The sequence below is a fragment of the Anomaloglossus baeobatrachus genome, chromosome 1 (genome assembly GCF_048569485.1).
Source record: "Anomaloglossus baeobatrachus isolate aAnoBae1 chromosome 1, aAnoBae1.hap1, whole genome shotgun sequence".
Taxonomy (NCBI): Eukaryota; Metazoa; Chordata; class Amphibia; order Anura; family Aromobatidae; genus Anomaloglossus; species Anomaloglossus baeobatrachus.
Window position 1 is genome coordinate 75,509,295 of NC_134353.1, and position 24,012 is coordinate 75,533,306.

At 44.5% G+C, this 24,012-nt stretch overlaps 1 protein-coding gene across 6 annotated transcripts in view; it reads left to right on the forward strand.

The window, feature by feature from the left end:
• The window catches only part of LOC142305341 (uncharacterized), a 122,487-nt gene that overhangs the window by 30,867 nt on the left and 67,608 nt on the right, over positions 1 to 24,012 (forward strand). For 5 of the 6 annotated variants that reach the window (XM_075346858.1, XM_075346862.1, XM_075346857.1 and 2 more), the window contains 4 exons: positions 423 to 576; positions 2,371 to 2,552; positions 3,482 to 3,632; positions 22,479 to 22,523. In XM_075346858.1, coding sequence (XP_075202973.1) covers positions 423 to 576; positions 2,371 to 2,552; positions 3,482 to 3,632; positions 22,479 to 22,523 — 532 coding nt within the window. The remainder of the gene's footprint in view (positions 1 to 422; positions 577 to 2,370; positions 2,553 to 3,481; positions 3,633 to 22,478; positions 22,524 to 24,012) is intronic. The other variant, XM_075346860.1, reaches the window with a different exon arrangement.

Genomic DNA, 24,012 nt, shown 5'->3' on the forward strand with positions numbered 1-24,012 from the left:
AATGAATGCGATGCAAAGCAGAAATTCGTGAGCAGTAGTGCCACCTAGTGGTGGCTGCAGAAGGGAAAAAAAAAAAAATAATTTACATACAGTCACTTAAAAGCAAGCACAATTTTGTTTGGTTTTGGGGTTTTTTTTGTGGGGGGGGTGAGGAGGATGAAGGGCATTTGACATTTTTTTTACTATGGAGTCCTATGACTTCTATTAATGCTGCTGGACAGGATATATACTAAATATCGTGCTACCCAATACTTTGGTAGAAGATGCCGAGCAGATGTATCAATGTAATGATGTGTATATAACAAGCATTGTAAAATGTACTGTATTTAATAAGGATCGTACACCACTGGTTTTCATGGAGAATTAACCCTTAAATGATATACTTGCTCTTTTTTTTTTTTTTTTTTTTTTTTTTTTTACAGAAACTGCAGGCAGATGAGAGGCCTGTCTGTCGTGTCATATATGAGTCGTTATCATTAATTGAGAAGAAAGACATGAAATTAAATATAGTGTTTGAGTATATATTCCAGCAGTGTTACCTGAAGCTGTATCCTGGTCTACAGGATATATTACAAGGTATTTTTACTTCCATGTTCTTCCTATACCTGACATTGAGGAGGGGTGCCCAAGACTGGGATTTAATTATACATCCCACCATACTCAGGTCCGTAAACGCTGTTGGATAGTCAGTCACCTTTTTTACTTCAATGCCCCCTATCTATCATCTTCTTATATAGCACTAATTGTAATGAAATGGTCTTGGAATAGTAATAGTTAACACAATTGGATGTGTTTTAAAAAAAAAAAAAAAAAAAAATGTTCTTGTGCTGAGAATCTTATATATGTGTCCCTGCTGTGTACTGTGTAATGCCCGTGTCTGACTGTACAGGAACATGGTCTGATCATTTCACATCTCCTGGGCTGGGGAGAAATGCACCACATGTATCATATGAGACTCGCCAATGCAAGTTTATAGGTGCAAGAAAAAAAATTGGATGGCACACGGATGGTGTGTTTGTAGTCTGTTATTTTTTTCGCACCCATTGGCGAGTCTTGTGCGATATACGCACATAAGTTCCCAGCTAGAACCGTCCTGGAAAACAATAAAAAATATATATAATGATCTAGATAAAGATAGATATCCTGCTGCTATCATGTCACAGCTCTGGTACATATTATAACGTTGCACCCTTTGGTGACTTTCATGTGGCACTAAAGGGTTTTTTGCCTGGTTTTAACTTAACAAATAAGTAATTTAATAAAACCCATCTTTCTCTCCTTGGATTGACAATTTTTGATAACTAGAAAAAGGTAAAGCAGACAGCAGGGGGCTGATATTATCAGGCTGAGAAGGTCCATGGTTATTGGGCCCTTCCCAGCCTAAAAATAGCAGCTCGCAGCCATCCCAGAAGTGGTGCATCACATAAGATGCACCAATTCTGGTGCATTGCCTTGGATCTTCCTGATGGTGTCATGGTGCAGTGGCAATCGGGGTAATGGTCTTTGGGGTTAATGACAGCTATGTAATCTCAGCTGGCATTAAGCCCAGGGGTTAGTAATGGAGAGGTGATTATCAGACACCCCCATGACTAACCCAATAAGTCAAAAGAAAAACACAAAAATAATTTATTTAAAAAAAAAAAAAAACACTCCTTGACGCTTGCCTGGTTTACCAATAATTTATTTAAATGACAAACAAAACCAATGCAAGTCTGATGTAATCCAGGGAAGAAAATATGAAAGGCATAAAACAAGAAATAAAAACAAGTGAATGTCCCTCGTTCACCAATTTATTAGAAATTATTAAATTTATTAGATTATCTATAGGCTTGTAGCAGCAGCCACTTCTGATTCAAGGTGCCCACCGTGACATCCGGCGACTGATGAGTGGTGATGTCAGGAATGTCATCACTCATCCCTCTGATGAGCAATGACATCTACCTCATCTACCTTGCTACTCTAGTACCTAATACTATTTGGCCAAACTCAAATAGCTATGTTTCACAGTCTGATGCGCGGACAGGCTGCCGGCCTCCTTACCCAAACTTGACAGCCTCTTATCATACACTGTCTGAATTCAGCCGCCTTAACATAAATAATTGAAATTGTCTCTCCAGGAAAAGAGACAAACTCTAGCGCAGCGCCACCTATTGGAAGTAGCGATCCTAAAATTCAAAAGTGGATTTTTAACAATCCTTTGCATATGACTTAAGATTTATGCCAGATCAGAATCCCAATTTGCAGACATGGTGTTTCGGGGTGCTTGCCCCTCGTCAGTGCAAAGTATGGGATGTCTGATCCGGCTCATGTTCAGATATAAGAAGCCGGAACCACTTTGATAAATTAATGACATTGGATCTTTCCCTCCAGAACCAAGTGGAGAGTTTGTTGCACCGTTTAATGGAGGACAGTATCCATCATTTAACATCGCCACGGATCTACTTGAATTCTTCGAACACAATAAAATGTATATATGTGAAGCTGTGAACGATCGGTTTCCTTTTCTACATGGATTACATGATTTTGGGCTGATTTCTCACATACAGTTGTTGGTAAGTTAATATCTTCATTTTAGGACTAATTGGATTTATGGACTGAGGCGGCAAACATATACCCACCTAATGGAGGCCTAAAAACACGATTTTGGCCTCTGTTAGGTGAATGGACCCAATAGATCTTAGCGCGTACAAGGGGGCTTTACCTGCCATAGACACTGAGACATATATGATGAAGAAATTGCCATCAGATCATACACACCTCCAGATTAGTCTACAATTTCATTACAGCCTTTTTTTGGAGGGTCATTCCCCAGCTAGGTGCATGCCGTGTATATGTATATATATATGTGTGTGTGTATAATAAATATATATAATATATATATATATATATATATATATATATATATATATATATATATATATAATATATATATATATATATATATATATATATATATATATATATATATATATATATATATATATATATATATATATATATATATATATATATATATATATATATATATATATATATATATATATATATATATATATATATATATATATATATATATATATATATATATATATATATATATTTTTTTTTTTTTGCTTAGAGCCTTGTTTGGAGGGCTATTCCCCAGACAGGTACATGATTGGTGGGTTGTGTGTGTGTGTGTATATATATATATATATATATATATATATATATATATACACACACACACACAACCCACCATATATATATATATATATATATATATAATATACACACACACAACCCACCATATATATATATATATATATATATACACACACACACAACCCACCAATCATGTATATATGTGTGTGTGTGTATATATATATATATATATATATATATATATATATATATATATATATATATAATACAATACAATACTTCAATCCTTTTAATTTTTGCTTTGAAATATTATTATTTATTTATTTTTTTTCCCCAGAAACTTCAGGCAGATAGAAGGGTGACTAAAGATGTCCTATATAACGCGTTGTGTGAGATTCGAGATATAAGAGACACTGAAAGCTTTTTTGCTTATCTGTTTCAAGAATTCTACCTCAAGCTGTACCCTAAACTCCATACAATCCTGAAATGTAGGTGACGCGTTTAATGCCAAAGTATCTTAAATCTGTACAACTGCTGAAACCATTTATTCTTGCTCTAATGCATATGACGTAGTAGTGGAAGCAACATTGGATCACAATTTGGAGTATACAACTCATCTACAAATCTGTGTATCCATGGTTACAGACTAGAAACCCTGTGTGAAGTCTAACCCTGCAGTAAAGTTACCTCCTATTGGATTGTACATATGCAAGAGAACCGAGAGTTTTTATGTGCAAAAATAGACAAATTTTATTGGGTAAAGCAGGTGAATAATCATAAAATCTAATATTTACAGGACCCAGAACCGGGGTACATGCCATGTCAGGGCGCAATTTCAGACAAAAGTTATATAGCAATGCGCCCATTCCGGTGCATATATTAAGTGCAGTTAAGCAAGATCAGCCTGTCAGAAATATTACCCCTCAAAGGCCCCATCACATCGCGGCTAATGCTATAATGTCTTCGGTATATCTACCAATTGGTGGTGGGGTGGTATGGCCCAGCCTGGTCACAGGAGCAACCTCAAAAGGGCGACGTACGTTTCGAACAGCGGTATGTTAAAATCTTCATCAGGATAGAGGTATTCTAACCATCTATCCCAAGGCTCTGGTTTTAAATGAACGCGCTAATCAGATCGGCCCGGAAGATCGCACACGGCGCATGTGCCGGCCCACAGGCAAGTCCCGCGAGACCGCCGCCGTCACATCATAATCGCGCATGCGCGGGAGCGTGGACGCGTCTCCATGGCTCCCGTGCAGGCGCGAGACGGCCAGACGGCGGCGATCAGGCAGGGACGAGCATGTGAGCCGGCGCACGCGCACAGGAACCACCGGAACTCACCAGAAGCGTAACAGCATATACAAGTATTATGTTGCAGGTACATAAAGTCCACAATTGCAGAGAGTGACAGGCATATTGACATTATTTATATTATATTCCACAGGAAGCATCCTTTTCACCTTTAATAATCCATATGGTTATCCTGTCACACTTCCACCAATGATACTTTTTGTGATTGCAGGTTAATGTGACAAAAAGTATGAATGAGACTTGGGGATAGATGGACAGAGGAGTGCAAATTAAAAATAATTAAAAATAAGATTATAGGTGGTTAGGAAGAAGGACGGTGGTATCACAATTAAAAAGTGAGACAAAGGAGATATATGCAAATTATCTATCCCTGCAGGATTCATCCACAGGGCTGTATATCTCCTAATATATGTGTGAACACGTATGCTCATGTGTATTTCCTAGGTGGTGTTACAGGAAGGGCGAATAACTAACGGCCTCATTGAGACCTCTAGGGACCAGAGTGTCCAAGGTCACGATCCACTTCGTCTCGCATTGTGCTAGACGTTTCCTGAGGTCACCACCCCTGATTCCTCCCACTATGGCATCAATGCCTCTGATTTTAAGTTTGGAGGGGTCAGATCTGAAATGTCGAGGTAATGTTTTTAGAACACTTGGATCAACCTCTGATTTGGCCGCAGCAATGTCTCTGACGTGCTCCCTGACCCTAATGCGGAGCTCACGGGAAGTGAGCCCCACATAGGTCAGGGGGCATGTACATGTAGCAAAATATACCACGTGTGTGGTACCACACGTGATATATTGTTTAATGTGGAAGTTCTTGGATCCGTCTGATGAATAGAAAATCGAGCTACGGAGAACATTGCTGCAGGCCAAACAGTGCCCACAAGGGAAACATCCCTGTATGGGCCTGCGTGAACCAAATGGGTTGGCCCTAGGAGAGACATAGTGGCTCCGTACCAGGATATCTTTCAGATTTCTGGCCCTCCTTGAGGTCATCATTGGATTTTGGGTCAGTACCTCCGCGAGTGCCAGATCAGTGAAGAGTACCGGCCAATGTCTCTTCATAATATGGCGCATAGTCTCCCATTCCTGGTTGTAGGTCCCAATGAAGCTCACTATGCCATCCTGTTTTTTTTGGGGTATTAATCAGCAATTGTGCTCTAGAGGTTTTTTTCGCACGGTTGTAGCCAGATTTTATGCTCCTCATGCTGTACCCCCTATCACGAAAGCGATCTCTGAGGTCCACAGACTGTGCCTCAAACATGGTGTCAGGTGAGCATATCCGTCGCATCCTCAGGTATTGCCCGGTCGGGATGGCGCGGATTGTGGATGGATTATGGGCTGAGGACGCATGCAGCAGTGAGTTTAGAGACGTCTTCTTACGGAAGACGTCCGTTTGGATCGATCCTCTATCGTCAACCGTAATTAATATATCTAGGAAATCGATCCCGCATCTGCTGCTTTTGAGAGTCAGTTTGATATTAAATTTGTTGATGTTCAGCTGTCCCATGAACTGATTGAGCTGCTCCGGACTACCCTGCCACACATACCATGATATAATAATAAAAGCAGCAGACAAGGGGGGGAATGTTGTCGTGTTACCAATAGAAAAGTATGAACGGGAGGTACTGAGGCAGCTACGAAATAGGGAGACATATAGGAAACTCCCCTCCAGTCCGTTGGTTGCATTTTCCAGCGAGCTCACTGCCATCCTGAATGAGGCTTTCGAGAAAGGCTTGATCACCAAGAAAATGTTTAAGGGACTCTGCAATAAGCATCCGAGGATACCCACATTTTATATCCTACCTAAAATCCACAAAGACGCCGTCAACCCACCGGGACGCCCGATAGTGTCCGGCATAGAGGGCTTATGCGACCCCGTTTGTAAATTCATAGATTATCATCTGAAACCTTTGGTGGAAGCTCTGCCCTCTTATGTGCGCGACACTACGGACGTCCTGAGTCACATTGACGGTGTCTTTGTGGAAGATGACATGATTTTGGTTACCGCCGACATCGAGAGCCTTTACACCTGCATCTCTCACGAAGACAGTCTCAGAGCGGTCCGATTCTTCCTCGGGATGTCAGGTCGGGATGACGATATGGGCGAACTGATTGAGCTTCTCCGGTTTGCCCTGTCACACAATTTCTTTGTATTCAAGGACATTTTTTACTTGCAGCAGGGCACTACCATGGGCATGGCTTGTGCGCCTTCGTATGCCGGCCTCTTTCTGGGGTACTGGGAGAGGCTGGTATTTGGTGATGGAGGCCCCGAGCTTTGCGCCCATGTGCAGTGTTGGCTGCGGTATATAGATGACATCTTCTTTGTGTGGCAGGGTAGTCCGGAGCAGCTCAATCAGTTCATGGGACAGCTGAACATCAACAAAATTAATATCAAACTGACTCCTAAAAGCAGCAGATGCAGGATCGATTTCCTAGATATATTAATTACGGTTGACGATAGAGGATCGATCCAAACGGACATCTTCCATAAGGAGACGTCTGTAAATGCACTGCTGCATGCGTCCTCAGCCCATAATCCATCCACAATCCGCGCCATCCCGACCGGGCAATACCTGAGGATGCGACGGATATGCTCATCTGACACCATGTTTGAGGCACAGTCTGTGGACCTCAAAGATCGCTTTCGTGATAGGGGGTACAGCATGAGGAGCATAAAATCTGGCTACAACCGTGCGAAAAAAACCTCTAGAGCACAATTGCTGATTAATACCCCAAAAAAACAGGATGGCATAGTGAGCTTCATTGGGACCTACAACCACAGGAATGGGAGACTATGCGCCATATTATGAAGAGACATTGGCTGGTACTCTTCACTGATCCGGCACTCGCGGAGGTACTGACCCAAAATCCAATGATTACCTTGAGGGCCAGAAATCTGAAAGATATCCTGGTACGGAGCCACTATGTCTCGCCTAGGGCCAACCCATTTGGTTCACGCGGGCCCATACAGGGATGTTTCCCTTGTGGGCACTGTTTGGTCTGCAGCAATGTTCTCCGTAGCTCGATTTTCTACTCATCAGACAAATCCAAGAACTTCCACATTAAACCATATATCACGTGTGGTACCACACACGTGGTATATTTTGCTACATGTACATGCCCCCTGACCTATGTGGGGCTCACTTCCCGTGAGCTCCGCATTAGGGTCAGGGAGCACGTCAGAGACATTGCTGCGGCCAAATCAGAGGTTGATCCAAGTGTTCTAAAAACATTACCTCGACATTTCAGATCTCACCACTCCTGTGACCCCTCCAAACTTAAAATCAGAGGCATTGATGCCATAGTGGGAGGAATCAGGGGTGGTGACCTCAGGAAACGTCTAGCACAATGCGAGACGAAGTGGATCGTAACCTTGGACACTCTGGTCCCTAGAGGTCTCAATGAGGCCGTTAGTTATTCGCCCTTCCTGTAACACCACCTAGGAAATGCACATGAGCATACGTGTTCACACATATATTAGGAGATATACAGCCCTGTGGATGAATCCTGCAGGGATAGATAATTTGCATATATCTCCTTTGTCTCACTTTTTGATTGTGATACCACCGTCCTTCTTCCTAACCACCTATAATCTTATTTTTAATTATTTTTAATTTGCACTCCTCTGTCCATCTATCCCCAAGTCTCATTCATACTTTTTGTCACATTAACCTGCAATCACAAAAAGTATCATTGGTGGAAGTGTGACAGGATATCCATATGGATTATTAAAGATGAAAAGGATGCTTCCTGTGGAATATAATATAAATAATGTCATTATGCCTGTCACTCTCTGCAATTGTGGACTTTATGTACCTGCAACATAATACTTGTATATGCTGTTACACTTCTGGTGAGTTCCGGTGGTTCCTGTGCGCGTGCGCCGGCTCACATGCTCGTCCCTGCCTGATCGCCGCCGTCTCGCGCCTGCGCGGGAGCCATGGAGACGCGTCCACGCTCCAGCGCATGCGCGATTATGACGTGACGGCGGCGGTCTCGCGGGACTTGCCTGTGGGCCGGCGCATGCGCCGTGTGCGAACTTCCGGGCCGATCTGATTAGCGCGTTCATTTAAAACCGGAGCCTTGGGACAGATGGCTAGAATACCTCTATCCTGATGAAGATTTTAACATACCGCTGTTCGAAACGCCTTTGAGGGGTAATATTTCTGACAGGCTGATATTGCTTAAATGCACTTAATATATGCACCGGAATGGGCGCATTGCTATATAACTTTTGTCTGAAATTGAGCCCTGACATGGCATGTACCCCGGTTCTGGGTCCTGTAAATATTGGATTTTATGTGATTTTATGATTATTCACCTGCTGTACCTAATAAAATTTGTCTTTTTGCACATAACTCTCGGTTCTCTTGCATATGTACCATGCTATTGAGTTTGTGCCAATTATGGGGGGTCTTCACCATATTATCCCCACATACAATTATGTTGTGCTCTTTGGAGTGTTTTTCTAATATACTCCTATTGGATTGTGTATACGTATGTTTGCAAGAAACTGCAAGATCAGAGCACACAAAGGATCTAGTTAAGCGTTATGCACCTAAACTAATAGAAAACTAAACAACTTTGTGAATATTCCTTTATTTTGTGTATTCAGCTCCTATGCAGGCCTACGTTTCTCCATGGTTACAGACTACAAACAGGACCCCTAATTATCTGATCTTATAGACATGGGTTACTGTATATTCTCTATCATCCACTCTTCTTGATTGTCAGTAGAAGAAATCAGAAGAAATCAGTATAAGTAACCCACACCATCATGACTATTTTTTAGGGTTGTAACCATAGACACACACAGGTCAGCATAGAACTTGTATACACACAGAAAAAAAACGATATATACAACCCCTGGCAAAAATTATGGACTCACCTGGCTCTGAGGATGTTCATTCATTTGTTTACTTTTGTTTAAAAAGAACACTTTAAGAAACACTAAAAAAAAAAATCATGAAAACATAAAGTGGTAGCTAGTGACGGTTACTTTTCAAGACCCATTGGGGAAAAACTATGGAATCACTCAATTATGAGGAAAAAAATAATGGAATCACTTTGTAAATTTTCATTCCCAAAACTAACACCTGCATCAAATAAGATCTGCTCGTTAGTTTGCATCTAAAAAATGAGTGATCACAGCTTGGAGAGCTGTTGCACCAAGTGGACTGACATGAATCATGGCTCCAACACGAGCTATGTCAATTGAAACAAAGGAGAGGATTATCAAACTCTTAAGAGGATAAATCAGCACGCAATGTTGCAAAAGATGTTGGTTGTTCAAAGTCAGCTGTATCTAAAATCTGGACCAAATACAAACAACATGGGAAAGTTGTTAAAGGCAAACATAGCGGTAGACCAAGGAAGACGACAAAACGTCAAGATAGGAAACTTAAAGCAATGTGTCCCCAAAACAGGAAATGCACAACAAAACAAATAAGAAATGAATGGGAGGAAACTGGGGTCAATGTCTATGACCGAACTGTAAGAAACCACCTAAAGGAAATGGGATTTACATACAGAAAAGCTAACAATAACAATAACAATAAAAAGATGACTGCTGAAGAGAACATGTAAATTTCCACAATCATTGATGCTATGGAGCTGCATGTCAGGTAAAGGCACTGGGGAGATGGCTGTCCTTACATATTCAAGAAATGCCCAAGTTTACATTGATATTTTGGACAATTTTCTTATTCCATCAATTGAAAGGTTGTTTGGGGATGATAAAATCATTTATCAAGAAGATAATGCATCCTGCCATAGAGCAAAAACTGTGAAAACATTCCTTGAAAGAAGACACATGGGGTCAAGGTCATGGCCTGCAAATAGTACGGATCTCAATCCAATTGAACATCTTTGGTGGAAGTTGAAGAAAATGGTGCATGACAAGGCTCCAACCTGCAAAGCTGATCTGGCAACAGCAATCAGAGAAAGTTGGAACCAGATTGATGGAGTACTGTTTGTCACTCATTAAGTCCATGCCTCAGAGACTGCAAGTGGTTATTAAAGCCAGAGGTGGTGCAACAAAATACTAGTGATGTATTGGAGTGTTCTTTTGTTTGTTTTTTCATGACTATAATTTTTTCCTCATAATTGAGTGATTCCATAATGTTTTCCCCCTGTTTTGGTCTTGAAAAGTAACCGTTACTGTTTACTTTTGTTTAAAAAAAAACAAAAAAAAAACAATTGAATGAACATCCTCAGAGCCCAGTGATTCCATAGTTTCTGCCATGGGTTGTATAATCTTTCTCTCTCTCGTTCTTTCTCTCTCTCTCGTTCTCTCTTTCTGTCCCCCCTCTTTCTCTCTTGCTCTTTCATCTCTCTCTTCTGTCTGTGTGTGTGTCTCTCTCTTTGTGTCTCTCATTCACATATATATATATATATATATATATATATATATATATATATATATATATATATATATATATATATATATATATATATATATATATATATATATATATATATATATATATATATATATATATATATATATAATATTGCACCAATGTACCATTTTTGCAATTTTAAATATTTCATTGTAAATGATGACATGCAAAATCATTCAGTCTATTCATAAATTTTTATGTAACAACTTATATAGCACTTAGTAATCAATCATCCATACCAACTACCAACATTAGTGACACGTGACAAAACATTAGAACTAGTGAGAAGGTGAAACGAGTCGGCAGCACATACCATGTTTGCTACGTTTTGGGGGACGCCCCTTTTTCAATCGTGTGCAAAGAAATAACAAGAGCCTAAATACAAGCCAAATCTTGCAATAATTCAGTCAGATATATTAGTTTTATTTAATCTTATATAGTGAAAAATACATATAAATTAATGATTATGAAGTTAACACAGGGTTGCCAACTTGACGTTTTCTTTTTTTTTTTTTTCTGGACAGCTTATCAAAAGAATCACACAGACAATATTTTTTTATGGACACATTGGAAAATGATGATAAATTATGATTTATAAGTGCAAGTAAAATATATCTTTGTACAGTGTTAGCCAGTAGAGATAAAAAAATTGTTTAAAAGAACTGAAGTCCTCAGTGGTTGATACCTTTTAATGGCTAACTGAACAGATGGTAATAATTGCAAGCTTTCGAGACTACTCAGGTCTCTTCATCAGGCATGGTGTAACACAAAATCTGAAGAGTCACATATTTATACACAACAGGACTTAGAATAGTGCAGTAAAAAAAAAAAAAAGTTTTATATAAAACAGAACTCACTCTATGGCAGGGGGCAAACTGTTGTGGCCATAAATTTTGCTGCAGTTCAGTGTGAACGTTTTATTGTCCTCTGATTGGGGTCTGGTCCGGGCTGTGACACGCTCGGATGGTCAGAGGAGCACATCTCTTAATTGATGTAAAAAGACATGAATCCATGAGACACATTCATTCCTGCTCTGAATGTGTCAAAGGTCATCATAAGTTTGTACTCCCATAGTCTCCTATCTCTCTGGGACTTGAAATTTCCTTTCAATACCAGCAATTTCATGTCCATGATGCTGTGGTCTGAGTTACAAAAATGTTTGGCTACAGGTAGATCTATCCTTTTTTCTCTAATAGTGTGGCGGTGAGAATTCATCCTTGTCCTGAGCTGTTGTCCTGTCTCCCCTACATACAGACCCCCAGTTGGACATTTGGTACATATAATTAAGTACACCACATTGGTTGTGGTGCAGCTTAAGGTACCTGGGATCTTGTAGTCCTGATGTGATCTGGGAATCTTTATCTTGTCCATTGTCAATATTAATGGACAGGTCTTACATTTTTTCTGGTTGCAGGGAAATGTTCCTGTTGTTGTTGGTATTTACCGTATTTTTCGCTTTATAAGACGCACTTTTCCTCCCAAAAATTTGGGAGGAAAATGGGGGGTGCGTCTTATAAAGCGGTACCTGGGGGGGGGTCCTGTCTGAGGCGATCGGGCGGCCGGTTGCCTGTGGCTGCATGCAAGCGGCCGGGTACCTGTGCTTGCATGCGGTGGCAGCCGGGTACCCGTGGCTGTGTGCGGGCGGCAGTCGGGTGCCCATGCGGGCAGCAGCCGGCTGCCGCCCTCACACAGGCACCCAGGTGCCGCCCGCACACAGCACCCGGCTGCCGCCCGCACACAGCCATGGGTACCCGGCTGCCACCGCACGCAAGCACAGGTACCCGGCGGCTTGTACGCAGGGTGGGCGGGCACTCTGTGCATGCGGGGCGGGCGGCTGTGCAGCATGTTACCAGTTGTCCGCGGTCCCACTTTCAAATGATGGCGCCGGTGGAGTTCTTGGATGAGAGCTCCATCTGCGCACGCGCTGCTCCGGGAGTCAGCCCGTGCGCAGATGGAGCCCTTGGATGAGAGCTCCATCTGCGCATGCGTCGCTCCGGGCGCCATTTCCTGAATCGGGACCGCGGACACACTGGGTAAACACCGCATCCGTCTGCTCCACCACTGAGCAGTCCCCACCGCTGCCACCACTGAGCAGTCGCCGCCGCTCCCGCCACTGAGCCGTCACCGCTGCCACCACTGAACCGGGACCGCGGACACTCACTGCACCGGCCTGCTGCACGGCTCACCCGCCACGGCTGCTGCCGCCACCACGGACCCCACGGCTCCTGCCACCGCAGACGCCACCGCGCCTGCAACCACGGACGCCATGGCACCTGCAACCACGGACCCCGCTGCCACTGACCCTCCGCGCTTGCCAGCACAACCTGTGCCTCCTGTGACCCCGCTTCACCACCACTGCTGCCCCCCTCCGGTAAGAGAACACCGGAGTATAAGACGGACCTCATTTTTCTTTTTTTTACCTTTTTTTTTTTTTTATGTCTAAGTTTGGGTTGCGTCTTATATTCCAGTGCGTCTTATAAAGCGAAAAATACGGTATAAGTATTTATTTATAAGTATATAATATATATAATATTTATTTATAAGTATCTATAAGTGATATTTATACAGCCCATAATTCTGATATAGATAGAGAAGAATAACTCCGGCACACTGTATATTTCCCAAGAATAAAGGTATAATGGACACAGGTAGTTGATTTCGAATCCTTTTCTTTTATTTAATGTGCAAAAGTGAAAAAGTGCTGTACAAAAACAGGTCCGCCAAGTAACGACGTTTCGTCCCCAGGGGCCTTCCTCGGGTTGGACAGACTAAGATGGGCAGGAATCACTAACAGGTAAGGATATGAAGTATACAAATGTGCTTTTCCACCTGCACTAAGATATGAGTAGCCGTAGGCTGTATGAGTCAAAACATGGTGAGTACAATTCTTGTAGTAGGAAGATCATATGGTTCTTAGTAGGGAAAGGCTCAAATGGTCTCAGCACTTGTGGTAAACCAATGATCTCTATATGGTTTGATAACGAACGCCTACAAAGTAGGTTGTCTGAGGTGGTATATATAATCCTAGCGCAGTATACAGTGCCTACAAGTAGTATTCAACCCCCTGCAGATTTAGCAGGTTTGATAAGATGCAAATAAGTTAGAGCCTGCAAACTTCAAACAAGAGCAGGATTTATTAACAGATGCATAAATCTTACAAACCAACAAGTTATGTTGCTCAGTTAAATTTTAATAAATTTTCAACATAGAAGTGTGGGTCAATTATTATTCAACCCCTAGGTTTAATATTTTGTGGAATAACCCTTGTTTGCAATTACAGCTAATAATCGTCTTTTATAAGACCTGATCAGGCCGGCACAGGTCTCTGGAGTTATCTTGGCCCACTCATCCATGCAGATCTTCTCCAAGTTATCTAGGTTCTTTGGGTGTCTCATGTGGACTTTAATCTTGAGCTCCTTCCACAAGTTTTCAATTGGGTTAAGGTCAGGAGACTGACTAGGCCACTGCAACACCTTGATTTTTTCCCTCTTGAACCAGGCCTTGGTTTTCTTGGCTGTGTGCTTTGGGTCGTTGTCTTGTTGGAAGATGAAATGACGACCCATCTTAAGATCCTTGATGGAGGAGCGGAGGTTCTTGGCCAAAATCTCCAGGTAGGCCTTGCTATCCATCTTCCCATGGATGCGGACCAGATGGCCAGGCCCCTTGGCTGAGAAACAGCCCCACAGCATGATGCTGCCACCACCATGCTTGACTGTAGGGATGGTATTCTTGGGGTCATATGCAGTGCCATCCAGTCTCCAAACGTCACGTGTGTGGTTGGCACCAAAGATCTCGATCTTGGTCTCATCAGACCAGAGAACCTTGAACCAGTCTGTCTCAGAGTCCTCCAAGTGATCATGAGCAAACTGTAGACGAGCCTTGACATGACGCTTTGAAAGTAAAGGTAGCTTACGGGCTCGTCTGGAACGGAGACCATTGCGGTGGAGTACGTTACTTATGGTATTGACTGAAACCAATGTCCCCACTGCCATGAGATCTTCCCGGAGCTCCTTCCTTGTTGTCCTTGGGTTAGCCTTGACTCTTCGGACAAGCCTGGCCTCGGCACGGGTGGAAACTTTCAAAGGCTGTCCAGGCCGTGGAAGGCTAACAGTAGTTCCATAAGCCTTCCACTTCCAGATGATGCTCCCAACAGTGGAGACAGGTAGGCCCAACTCCTTGGAAAGGGTTTTGTACCCCTTGCCAGCCTTGTGACCCTCCACGATCTTGTCTCTGATGGCCTTGGAATGCTCCTTTTGTCTTTCCCATGTTGACCAAGTATGAGTGCTGTTCACAAGTTTGGGGAGGGTCTTAATTAGTCAGAAAAGGCTGGAAAAAGAGATAATTAATCCAAACATGTGAAGCTCATTGTTCTTTGTGCCTGAAATACTTCTTAATACTTTAGGGGAACCAAACAAAATTCTTGTGGTTTGAGGGGTTGAATAATAAATGACCCTCTGAATAAACTTTTTTCACAATTTAAAAAAAAAAAAATTAAAAAAGAAATAACATTCTTTTTTGCTGCAGTGCATTTCACACTTCCAGGCTGATCTACAGTCCAAGTGTCACAATGCCAAGTTAATTCCGAATGTGTAAACCTGCTAAATCTGCAGGGGGTTGAATACTACTTGGAGGCACTGTAGGTCTGTTTAGGGTATGTTGGATAGAGTTCACAGAGCAGCCAGGGTTCAGATATACTAGAGGATTAGCCTGGGAAGGGGTCCATGGAGTATGGCTTTAAGGAGTCAAAATAGCTGTCAGGCCTGAGCCTCTGGTGCAGTGGGAACAGGATGCACATTAAATAAAAGAAAAGGATTCGAAATCAACTACCTGTGTCCATTATACCTTTATTTTTGGGAAATATACAGTGTGCCGTAGTTATTCTCTATCTAACCTTTTCTTCATCGTTCCTTATGGGAGACCCAGATCATGGGTGTATAGCTTCTGCCTCTGGAGGACACACAAAGTACTACACTCAAACGTGTAGCTCCTCCCTCCTAGCATATACACCCCCTGGTAGCCAGTCCTAGCCAGTTTCAATGCTTTGTGTTCAGGAGGTCACACACACACATGCATTCTCTGATTTTTGATTTTTTTGGATTTCAAAGATTTGGAAGAAAAGCGGGTCCAGTCTGGACTCCCGGCATGTCCCTTCTCACCCCACTGTGTCGGCGGTGCTGTTAAGGTTGATTTTACAAGGCTGGAGCCTTCACATGCCGCGCTCCTTCACCATCCCCTGGGGCTCTGGCTTGAAGTGGGAGCCAACACGGTTCTCACCGCTTTGCAGGAGACCGGTCTCTATCCGCAGCCCTGTTCAGGATTCTGCCGGATGGAGCGTTTAACCTCCCCCCAGGGACATGGCCCTGCGTCTCAAAAGCTAAGTATTGAGACGTCTTTACCACAGAAAGTGGTCTTTCCAGGGGTCCCTTGTACTTTATTTATTGGGGGGAGTGTGTTATATGTCTGTGGTAACATTTCCGGCCGGTTCTCCAGTTTTCACTGGAGAACCGCGCCGATGGTGCCTGCACGCCGGCCGCATGTTTAAATCTAGGCCCCGGCTTCGCCTGAGGCCTAGTTTCGGTTTCACTGCCCCTGCACATTAGTTATGCAGAGGGACAGTGTGGCTCCGCCCAGCGGCTGTGCAGCACAGGGAACGGATACTCCTCACTGAGGAAAGATTCCCTCCCCTGTCTGCATCATTTGCCCGCTCTCAGAGTAGGCCCCGCCCCCTCTCCTCGCTCCGGTCGCCATTTTATCAGCGTTCTCAATGTCTGCATAGGCACAGAGATACCACATTGTGACAAATGGGGGCCTGGGCTGGGGGACTGGAGGGCACAGAAATGTATGTTAAACGGTCTGGCAAGCCACAACCTCCAGTTGTGCAGCTGCTTATATTCTCTGTTTATATTCTCTGTTGGGGGTCATTCTGGAGATGCATTCCCTCACAGAGCCCCCACTTCTGCAGCATGTCTCACATCAGAGCAAGGCTGCAAGACTGTTCTTAATAGGCACTGCATGTAGACTCGTACTACCTGTACTGAGCACATTAACACAGTGGTCCCTCAGCCTGGAGGCTCATCAGTGGTCCCTCCAGCTGCTCCGGTGGTGCTGAGCATGCATTAGCCCCCTTCAGGGCGCTTCTGCTGCTACGGCTTGCTCAGCAAGCTCTCAGAGGACTCTTCATCTGGTCTCAGTCCCCGTCCTCCTAAAATGGAGACGCAGGGTCCCCCTGTCCTCCCCGTCCCGCAGCTCTGATTCACGAGCTGACTCACTGGACGAGGAGGATGTCTTTACTGGGGGCTCGGACGCTACTTAATGTGCCATCGATCTGTCCAAGGGTGATGCAGATGCTAATGATTTGATTGCGTCCATTATATTTGTACTGGACCTCAATCCGCCTGTATCAGGGGAGTATCCCCCTCTGGCAGAAAGGCATCAGTATACCTTACAGAGAACAAGGAGTGTGTTCCTTAACCACTCCAGTTTTCCGCCCACTGGACCAAGCCCAGAGCCTGTCCTGACAGACGCTCCCAAAGCGTGGTTCTGATGACTGTTTCCCCCTTCCACCACAGGTGGTCAAGGAGTGGGCTCATTCACCAAGGGTGGTCCCTCCGGTGTCTAGTATTTCAGCCCGGATAGTTATATCAGTGGCTGACGGCACCTCTCTAAGGATCCCACTGTACATTAATTCTGTACTGGACCTCAATCCGCCAGTATCAGAGGAACAACCCTCTCTGGCAAAAAGGCACCAGTTTACCTTGCCTAAGAGAACAATGAGTGTGTTCCTTCACCACTCCAGTTTTTAGGCCACTGTGACCAAGCCCAGGGTCTGCTCTGGCAAACGCTTCCCAAAGCGTGGTTCTGATGGCAGTTTTCCCTTTCCACCAGAGGTGGTCAAGGAGCGAGCTCATTCACCAAAGGTGGTCCCTCCGGTGTTTAGACTCTCAGCCCGGACCGTTGTATCAGTGGCTGATGGCTCTTACGGCTTTGCTGTCCGCCAGGTTGTCCTTCTGGCCAAATCTGTATGGAGGCGGCAAGGGCCTCTTTCTCCCCAGCTCTTGCAGCAGTGCGGCTTTCAAAGCCATCTCTGCTTCTCTGGAGGAGATGCATTCCTTCACAGGGACTCTTTGCCCGAAATGGTTGGCTTAACTTCCAGACTTCAGTCTTTTCATCCTATGCCATGTCTGCCATGCTGGACTCTCACCGCACTGCGGTGGCCTCGGCTAATTTCCTCGCTATCCGCAAGCTCCTGTGGCTTCGGAAGGGGAGGGCGGATGCTTCTAAAGAAGTTCCTTGCTGGGCTCCCTTTGGCAGGGACCAGACTATTCGGGAACAACTGGATGAAATTATTAAGGAAGCTCTTGGCAGGAAGAGTTCTTCCATGCCACAAACCTAAACCAGGAAACCTGTCCAGGGCACGAATCAGTCGAGGTTTCGTTCTTTTCGTTCCTCCATCTGATCGTTCTCTAAGCCCTCGGCCTCGTCCACTGGCTCAGCCAAGGATCGTAAACCCAAATGGCGCACGAGAAGACCGCAGGAGATGCTGCCACTAAGTCAGCCTCCTCCTGGCTATCTGGCCACGCCAGCAACGTCCTTGGTCGGTGGCAGGCTCTCCCACTTTGGCGACGTATGGTTTTAACACGTCTCCGATCAGTGGGTGTGAGATACCATCTCCCACGGCTACAGGATAGAATTCTATCCAGCCCGCCAAACAGATTTTTTCTGCAACTCCCCCCTGCTCCAAGGCCGCCGCCTTCTCACAGGCTGTGGCATTCTTGCAGGCCACTGGAGTAATTGTACCGGTTCCCGACTGGGAACGGTTCTGAGATTTCTGCTTAAATCTATTCCTAGTACCCGAAGAGGGCGATGCCTTCCGACCTGGATCTCAAGCTTCTCAAGCATGTTCAGGTGTGGCATTTTCGCATGGAGTCTCTGCGATCAATCAATGACCCAAGGAGATTCCCTAGCATCCATCGACATCAGAGATGCCTATCTGCATGTGCCAATCGCAGTTTCACACCAGTGTTGGCTACGTTTTGCATTCAGAGTGGTCCAATTCGTGGCTCTTCCCTTGGGGTTAGCCACGGCCCCTCGAGTATTTTCAAGGGCGGGGCAGCTGTGATTGCGGTCCTGCACCTCTAGAGGTTGGCAGTGATCCTTTTGTCCTGGACAGCCTTCTAGTCTGGGCTTCATCCAGTGCAAACTGTTAGCGGAGTGCCTCGCTCACTCTCGCCACTCTAACCAATTCGGGTGGTTTGTCATTCTGTCCAAGCCCACTCTGACTTCGACCCAGAAGTTCATATTCCCAGGGACGCAATTCGAGACTCTGTCGGCACTTGTGAAGCTGCCCTTAGTCAAACAGCAGTACCTCCGCTGGCGGTCGACGTCGTTCCATCAGGCACCTAATACAGGTGCTGGATCAGATGGTGGTGTCAATGGAAGCGATTCCCTTGCCCAGTTCCATCTGCGTCCTCTGCGGCTGGATATTTTTCGCTGTTGGAACAAGCGGACTTCCTCCTTCCACGGGGTGGTGGCTTCGCCACAGACCAGGGGCTCGTCTCAGTGGTGGCTTCGGCCCATCTGTCTCAGGGACGCTCCTTCCTGGCTCCGTACCGGGTGATCCTCACCAAGATGCTAGTCTATCCGGCTGGGGAGCAGTATATCTCCACCATGGAGCGCAGGGCACTTGGACTCTGTCCGAATTAGCCCTCTGGATCAACGTGCTGGAAATCAGAGCTGTGTTTCTAGCTCTCTAAGCCTTTCGCCATCTGTTGGCGGCCAGGCACATTCGAGTCCAGTCAGACAACGCTACAGCGTTTGCCTACATCAACCTCAAGGGCGGGACACTCAGCCGCCTGGCAATGTTGGAGGTTCATCGCATTCTTCAGTGGACGGAGGACTCCTAGTCCACCATATCCGCAGCCCACATCTCAGACGTGGAAAACTGGGAGGCAGATTGTCTCAGCCGTCAAACCGTGGCTCCACGATCCTCAGGTTTTTGCGGCAGACGCGCTGGTTCAAGTTTGGTCCCAGCTTCGTCTGTCTTTCGTGTTTCACTCTCTAGTTCTTGCCCAGAGTCCTGCGCAAGATCTGAAAGGAGGGCCGTCGGGTCATTCTCATTACTCCAGACTGACCCAGGCAAGCTTGGTACCCTGACCTGCTCCGTCTGTTCGTAGAGATGCCATAGCATCTCCCGGACTGTCTAGACCTTCTCTCACGAGGTCCGTCTTTCCGCCAGAACCTGCGGCTCTCAGATTGACGGCGTGGCATTTGATTCAGGCATCTTGACGACTTCTGGTATCCCTCCTGAAGTCATCTCCAGTATGACTCGAGCTTGGAAGTATCCGTTGGCCTTTTGGCCTTGCCGACCCTCCTGTCCCTTCTACAGTCCGGTCTGCAGCTAGGACTATCCCTCAATTCCCTTAAGGGACAGGTCTCGGCTCTGTCAGCGTTGTGCCAGCGGCGTATCGCCCGGCTGGTCCAGGTGCGCGCCTTCATGCAGGGCGCATCTCACATTATTCCGCCTTACCGGCGGCCTTTGGAGCCCTGGGACCTTAATTCGGTCCTCACGGTTTCCGGAAACCCCCCCTTGAGCCTCTTAGGGAGGTTTCTTTGTTTAGTCTTTCACAGAAAGTGGTCTTTCTAGTGGCCATAACTTCCCTCAAGGGAGTCTCTGTTGTGGCCGCACTCTCTTCGGAGTCCTCCTTCATCAAGACAAGGTGGTTCTCCGTCCGACTCCGGACTTTCTCCCCAAGGTGGTTGCTGCTTCCACCTTAACCGGGGCATTTTTCCTGCCTTCCTTTTGTCCGGCTCCTGTTCATCGCTTTGAAAGGGCATTGCATACTCAGATCCGGAGCGCCCGCACCAGATCCAATGTGTCTTGCACCGCTGTTCTTAGGCGGTGCACCTCTCCTTTGTGCTGACCGCTGGTCAGCGTAAGGGCCTCTCGGCATTTAAGCCGATCCTGGCTCGTTGGTTTAGGTCGGCCTTTTTCCGATACCTACCAGTGTACTCAAGTGCCTCTCCCGTCGGGGATCAAGGCACATTTGATCAGAGCTGTCGGTCCCTCTTAGGCTTTCAGGCCTAGGCTACGGCTCAGCAGGTCTGTCAGACTGCCACTTGGTCTAGTCTGCACACTTTTTCGAAGCACTACCAAGTGCATGCTCATGCTTCGGCAGATGCGAGCTTGGGCAGACGCATCCTTTGGGCGGCTGTCGCCCATTTGTGAAGTTAGGTTTTGCCTACTTCTCAGTTTCTGTTTATTTCCCACCCATGGACTGCTTTGAGACGTCCCATGGTCTGGGTCTCCCATAAGGAACGATGAAGAAAAAGAGAATTTTGTTACTTACCGTAAATTCTTTTTCTTATAGTTCCGACATGGGAGACCCAGCACCCTCCCTGTTGCCTGTTGGCAGGTTTCTTGTTCCGCGTGTTATCACCGGCTGTTGTTGTAGACAGAGGTTCCGGTTGTTCCGGGTTTTACTCTCTCTACTTGTGGGTGGATGTCCTCCTTCAGCTTTTGCACTAAACTAGCTAGGACTGGCTACCAGGGGGTGTATATGCTAGGAGGGAGGAGCTACACGTTTGAGTGTAGTACTTTGTGTGTCCTCCGGAGGCAGAAGCTATACACCCATGGTCTGGGTCTCCCATGTCGGAACTATAAGAAAAAGAATTTACGGTAAGTAACAAAATTCTCTTTTTTTCTCCTGAGCACCTGTGGAAGGTGATGTGAGGTCTTTTCTTGTATTCATAATTCTGATATAAACACAGCTACTTTCACTGTAAAATAATTCTAGTCAAAATATTCTCTCAAGTGTCTACAGCGTTAAGTTTTTACAGATTGTCTTAGAATCTCTGGAGAGTTGGCAACCATGAAGTAATATCTCATGATACCAGAAAACTAAAAAAATAATAATAATAATAATAATAATAATAATAATAATAATAATAATAATAATAAAAAACTAAGCAATATGTCTGTTGAAGTAATTCTTACTCCTATTAAAGGTTTCTGGGATTCATTCTATGGTGCCGATAAGAATACACAGGCATGTGATTTACAAAGCTCTCCAAATGATTTTAATGACAATCCGCTATAGTCCTCAGAAATTTAGGCCTGTCTGCCACATGGCTTTTTTGCCTTATTCTGGATCAACATGTTACGTTAGGTCATGAGTTGAACACGATGGACTTAAATCTACGTTTAACCTTAAACGCTGGGGGTTTTCTTTATACACTATTTCAAAAATTCACTAAAAACTCATCTTTATGAGCTTTTATTTTTTTCCGAATATTCTCGTATCACAGAATGATGTTCAATGAGTCTCACCTTAATGGGCCTCCATTTCGGTCCTGTACACACCATTCCACACGCCATGTATTTGCAATTAAATTAAATAAATGAATATGTACCCGATTTAATTTCAAGATTTGTTTTTTTACTTAGAATATTGTTTCTTTGCACACTTGAAAAAGGTGGCGTTCCACCAAAACGTAGCACAATTGGTATTGTCTTATGAGTATATAGATAGATATATATAATATACTAGAAAAGATACAAAATGCCTAAAAATAAGAAGTCACGTATGTTTTATTAAAATCAGTTACTGCATTTTGTAGGTTTAAACGCAGCACTGACATTGGATGTCTGCCCACCTAATCCAGGTATTTACCTACAAATCACTTGCTATACCATATTTCGTCTATCTCTGAACACAAACTTGTAGATATTCAATGAATGTCAAACGCATTCATTTTACAAAAGAAAAAATGACGTAGTTTATGATATATATATATACGATTCCATGGCTTAATAACACATTCTTTAAAGCACCACTCCAGTGTTTGTTTGTTTTTTAGCACTGGAGTGGCGCTTTGAAATCGAAGTCTCCTTCCCCAACTATTCTAACTACCTTCCGGTGTCTTCACCTTTTTTTTTGGCGTTCCTCTGGTTCCGCTGCGCCATCTTGTGCCTGTAATTCTGAGTGGCCGAAAATCAGAAGTTATATCACAAGTCTCAATGCAACTCAATGAGGCCAGAAAGACTCTCATAGAGTTGTATGCATTTGTGACCTCCAGCGTGCTCCATTAAACACTAGAAGTACTGGCAGGTCAAAAATCGACAGAGACCAACCAGAGCGACACTGGAAACTGATGAAGGCAGCGGTAGGAGAGTATAAAATGGGGGACTTGCTTTTTAAAGCGCCATTCTAATGCTAAAATAGAAAAACTAAAAAACAGCAGTGATGCTTTTAAATGGGGTAATCTCAAGTTTGAACATTATAAAGTTGTCCCCTATCCATAGGATGGGGAAACATTTCCTGATTGTTTGGGGTCTCACTGCTGGAACCTCCACCTATCTGAAGAACCAAATACCACTGTAGATTGCCAAGGGTTGTGTTAGGCTGGTCTTCGGCAGTCCTATAAGAATAAACAAAGCGGCAGTATGCATGATTGTTCTCTCCCCCCCCCTCCATTCACATTGGGCTCTTCAGAGCGCTGGTTTTCAGGAACAGTGGGGGTTCCATTCGTCAGACCTCCAAAGATCTGGAAGTTATTATCCATCCCATGGATCGAGTAAAACTTACAAACTTGAGAAATACTCAATTTATCCCACCATGAATGACCCAAATCCACCTGCAATAACCCACAGTCATGTATAGTTCACTTAGACCCAGCCTCTTTTTCTGAGTCAGAGTAACTTGGAGTTTGCTAAAATTGTATCTGAAAAATCGGGATAGTTCCAGCCAGTGGTGTAACACTCATGGTTGCTTACTTCAGCTGGATGTACATCAGAGGACACATATCCAGCTGAAGTGTATTGCTGTGTAGAGACCCGATGGTTCCCTGCACTGCAATACATGCTACTGGCCATCCAGAGCCCCTCAGCTGACATCAGCATGCCCATGACTTGGGGCACATGATAGTGATGTCATGCACTATGACACGCATGCCAATCTAAGTTGCCAATTCCTATGCCGGCAGTAGAAGAGAACCCCGCGCGGTGGGGAGCAGAGGAAAGGTGAGTACAATTTTTTTTTATTTTTTTTTTTAATTTATTTTATTTTTTTTAATGCAGAGGCAGAACAGGGAACATACTGTATATACCAGGATGGGAGACATATAAACCAGTATAGGCCCAGGATGGGGAACG